Genomic DNA, 3256 nt, shown 5'->3' with positions numbered 1-3256 from the left:
AGCAGTTTAAAGACCTACTCAGGTCTACAAAGGAGACACAACAGTCGATGCAAATCGGTGCGCCCCACGGGCAACTAAATCCGACTTTCCCAGAAGAAAGGGCATGGGTGGTTCGCGAGGACGCCCACATCGCACGCAACGACTAAATCCAGTCGTTCTATATTAATCTGTCTATTCGTTCCCTCCCGATCCATGTGCATCATCATCTTGTAGTGTAAGGCACCAAAAACAAAATCCTCTGTGCACAGTCATCTAGTTGGGCGATCCGATTAGAGGCATTTCGTTATTTGATATTAACAGAGAGATCGGTTCAAGAATCATCGAAGGAGTAAAAATGAAACGTGATCGGCTCGCACACGATTCTGTCCAAAGCAACGAGAAGAGCGCCCGTCAAAAATCTGATGACGTCAGTGCGTCTAGCTCCTCCGCCGCTTCAACGGGGAGTGACAACTACGATGTGTTCTTGAGCTTTAGTGGTCAGGATACTCGCAAAACCTTTGCGGATCACCTTTACAATGACCTCTTCGATGCCAGCATCCGCGTGTTCAGAGACAACAATGAGCTTCGCGAAGGTGAGAAGATCGGCACCAACCTTCTCCAGGCCATTAAGAATAGTAAAATCTCCATCCCGATTCTCTCTCAGAACTATGCTTCGAGCAAATGGTGCCTTCAAGAGCTCGTTGAGATGACGAGTGCATCAAAAGCGGGCACGTTGTTTTGCCCATATTTTATCATGTTGAACCGACCGTGTGCGAAACCAAACAGGGAGCTTTGGAGAGCTTTCTCCTGTTTAAGTAGGAAGTATCCGGAAGATGTTGAGAAATGGAAAGTAGCACTTCAAGAAGTGGCTTCCCTTAAGGGATGGGAATCGGAGAAAACTGCTGACGGGTACTTCATTTTCCATCGAATCTTTGTTTACTTTCTTGCAACAGGATCTTGCTTGTAGAGGAGCCTATACATTCGTGTGTTCCTCTACTTGTGCTTGCTTGCTTTCACTTTTATATGCTATAGTGTTGTGATAATGAGATAATAGAATATGATCTTCTAATCCTTGTCGACTCGAATGTTTTGTAAACAGCCGCGAATGAGATCTGGTCAAAATGGTTGTCAGAAAAGTTTTGAGTGAGTTAAAGAAGGCCTTTCAGCTAGATGTGACTGAACATCTTGTCGGAATCGATAATGCTGTGGAGAGTATTTTAAGATTGCTAGATGATAACCCTAGTGCTATCCAAATTGTTGGTATTTATGAAATGGAGGGCATCGGTAAGACAACTTTAGCCAAGGTCGTCCACAATAAGCTCTCCGACCAATTTCAGCATCATAGTTTTATTGCAGATATTCGGGAATCCTCGCGACGCGATGGCATTTTTAATTTGCAAAGTCAATTAATACGTGATCTGAAAGAGAAAGACCAAGCGTCTACTAAGGATGAAGGAATCAGCCTCTTGGGATCTAGATTTAAACGTAAGAAAGTCCTAATTCTTCTAGATGATGTGGATGATATCGAACAGATCAGAGCTTTGATTGGGAAATATGACTGGTTTGAGATGGGAAGTAGGATAATAATCACCACGAGAAGCAGGTCTGTTCTTGATGATGTTGGGGTCAACTGAAAGTACAAACTAGAGGAAATTCCTAGCGATAAGTCCTTGACCTTGTTTAGTAGACATGCCTTTAGGACGGACTTTCCTCCATGTGAATTTGAATCACTCTCTCGTGATGTCGCGTCCTTTACCGGAGGGCTTCCCTTAGCTCTTGAGGTTATAGGTTTGTTTTTGTGTGGTAAAAGACATGCATTTTGGCAAGACGCGTTAAAGAAGTTGCAGAAAGTACCACATAAGAAAGTGCGAGAGAAGTTGATGATAAGTTATGATGCATTAGACAATGAGTAGAAGCATATATTTTTGGATATTGCTTGCTTCTTAATTGGAGGGGATTTAAGATATGCATCCTACATGTGGGATGCCTGTACTTTTTTTCCGAATATGGGGATTGAAACATTGAGTTTTATGTTGCTAATAAAAATTGGAGATGATGGAAAGGTGCAAATGCATGACCAACTGAGAGACCTTGGTAGGGACATTGTTCGTCAAGAAGATTACAATGTGCCTATGAATCGAAGTAGGTTATGGGTGCATGAAGAAGCCTTGGAAGTACTTGAGAGAAATAAGGTAATTGTTACATTTATCATTCTTTTATTCTCTTTTGACTTGAATGAATTGTTAGACCTCACCGCCGAAATTGCTCTCTCTGTATATTATTTCCTTGATATGATTAGGAAGCATATGTACATGGTAGACATTTCTATCGAGTTAAAAAAAAAGGAAAAAGAAGAAAACCTTAGGTTTAAACAATAAACCTCCTACTACTTAGTGGTTACTTGGTGTCTGTGTCGTTTTTTTTCCCCTTTGAATTGACGTATCGTGCTGATCCTCTAATCGGATAAAAGAAGGAAAAAGAAAAAGGAGCAAATGGCATAAGCAAAAGAAGGAGTAATTTCATCATAGAAAAATAAATAATCACATACATGATAAAAAAGTGGTCTGACCTGAGCGTCAACGTCACCACGATAGAATGAAGGCAAAGTGATATATATGGGTCCACTGTTAGCTGATTTGATGCAACATTTGTGAAGGGAATTCAAAAAGATAGCATTCATGCCCTCTGTCTTGAGGAAGACTGGAGGAAGGGGAAACTTTCTGTTCCTCGGTCGGAATCGGATGGGGAATTCACAACTAAACGATTTGAGACACTACCGAACCTAAGGTTCCTTGCAATGGGTGGTGCAAAACTGATTGGAGATTCCAGAAACTTGCTTCATAATTTACGGTGGCTCGTGTGGAGACGTCCTACATGCGCGGCCACCAGTTTTTCTTTGGAGGGATTAGTCATATTTGATTTATCAAAAAGTAGCATTTTAGAGTCATGGAAATGTTGGAGCCATCTTAAGGTTAGAAGGAGATCATATTGTTTTGTTTTGTTTTTTTTTTTTTTTTTTTTTTGTTTTTGTTTCTAATGACTTATTCTTAGCTAAAATTTATCAATCTTTTTTTGTTTCACAGATGGCAAAGCAGTTGAAAGTTCTAGATCTTAGAGTTGCGGTCGTTTAGGAGTTACGCCCGATCTGTTAGCCTTCCGAAATTTAGAGATAACTAAGCTTAAGAGATGTTGGTATCTAAAGCAAATTCACCCTTCTATTGGAGCAGCCAAGGGCCTCCTTTATTTGAACTTGCAGGGATGTTCTCAACTCCATGAG

The 3256-nt window shown here is 40.9% G+C and overlaps 2 protein-coding genes across 2 annotated transcripts; both read left to right on the top strand.

The window, feature by feature from the left end:
- Positions 1 to 334: 334 nt before the first annotated feature.
- Positions 335 to 1613, top strand: LOC104431956 (disease resistance protein RPV1-like). Its single transcript, XM_018867616.2, has 2 exons — positions 335 to 888; positions 1112 to 1613. The coding sequence occupies exons 1-2, from the start codon at positions 335 to 337 to the stop codon at positions 1611 to 1613; spliced, it is 1056 nt and encodes a 351-aa protein (XP_018723161.2).
- Positions 1614 to 1890: 277 nt separating this feature from the next.
- On the top strand, positions 1891 to 3256 carry LOC104442215 (TMV resistance protein N-like). Its single transcript, XM_039311656.1, has 3 exons — positions 1891 to 2171; positions 2636 to 2950; positions 3063 to 3256. The coding sequence occupies exons 1-3, from the start codon at positions 1956 to 1958 to the stop codon at positions 3108 to 3110; spliced, it is 579 nt and encodes a 192-aa protein (XP_039167590.1). The 5' UTR covers positions 1891 to 1955; the 3' UTR covers positions 3111 to 3256.

Source organism: Eucalyptus grandis, chromosome 4 (assembly GCF_016545825.1).
Source record: "Eucalyptus grandis isolate ANBG69807.140 chromosome 4, ASM1654582v1, whole genome shotgun sequence".
NCBI lineage: Eukaryota > Viridiplantae > Streptophyta > Magnoliopsida > Myrtales > Myrtaceae > Eucalyptus > Eucalyptus grandis.
Note: the sequence above shows the minus strand (reverse complement) of the source record. Positions and strands in the feature narration are given on the sequence as shown.

Bases quoted from the DNA above. Each gene is read 5' to 3' on its own strand.
- LOC104431956 (XM_018867616.2), top strand. From the start codon at position 335: ATGAAACGTGATCGGCTCGCACACGATTCTGTCCAAAGCAACGAGAAG. The intron at 889-1,111 runs GTACTTCATTTT...AATGGTTGTCAG, and splicing joins TCGGAGAAAACTGCTGACGG to AAAAGTTTTGAGTGAGTTAA.
- LOC104442215 (XM_039311656.1), top strand. From the start codon at position 1,956: ATGTGGGATGCCTGTACTTTTTTTCCGAATATGGGGATTGAAACATTG. The intron at 2,172-2,635 runs GTAATTGTTACA...ACATTTGTGAAG, and splicing joins AAGTACTTGAGAGAAATAAG to GGAATTCAAAAAGATAGCAT. The intron at 2,951-3,062 runs GTTAGAAGGAGA...TTTGTTTCACAG, and splicing joins AATGTTGGAGCCATCTTAAG to ATGGCAAAGCAGTTGAAAGT.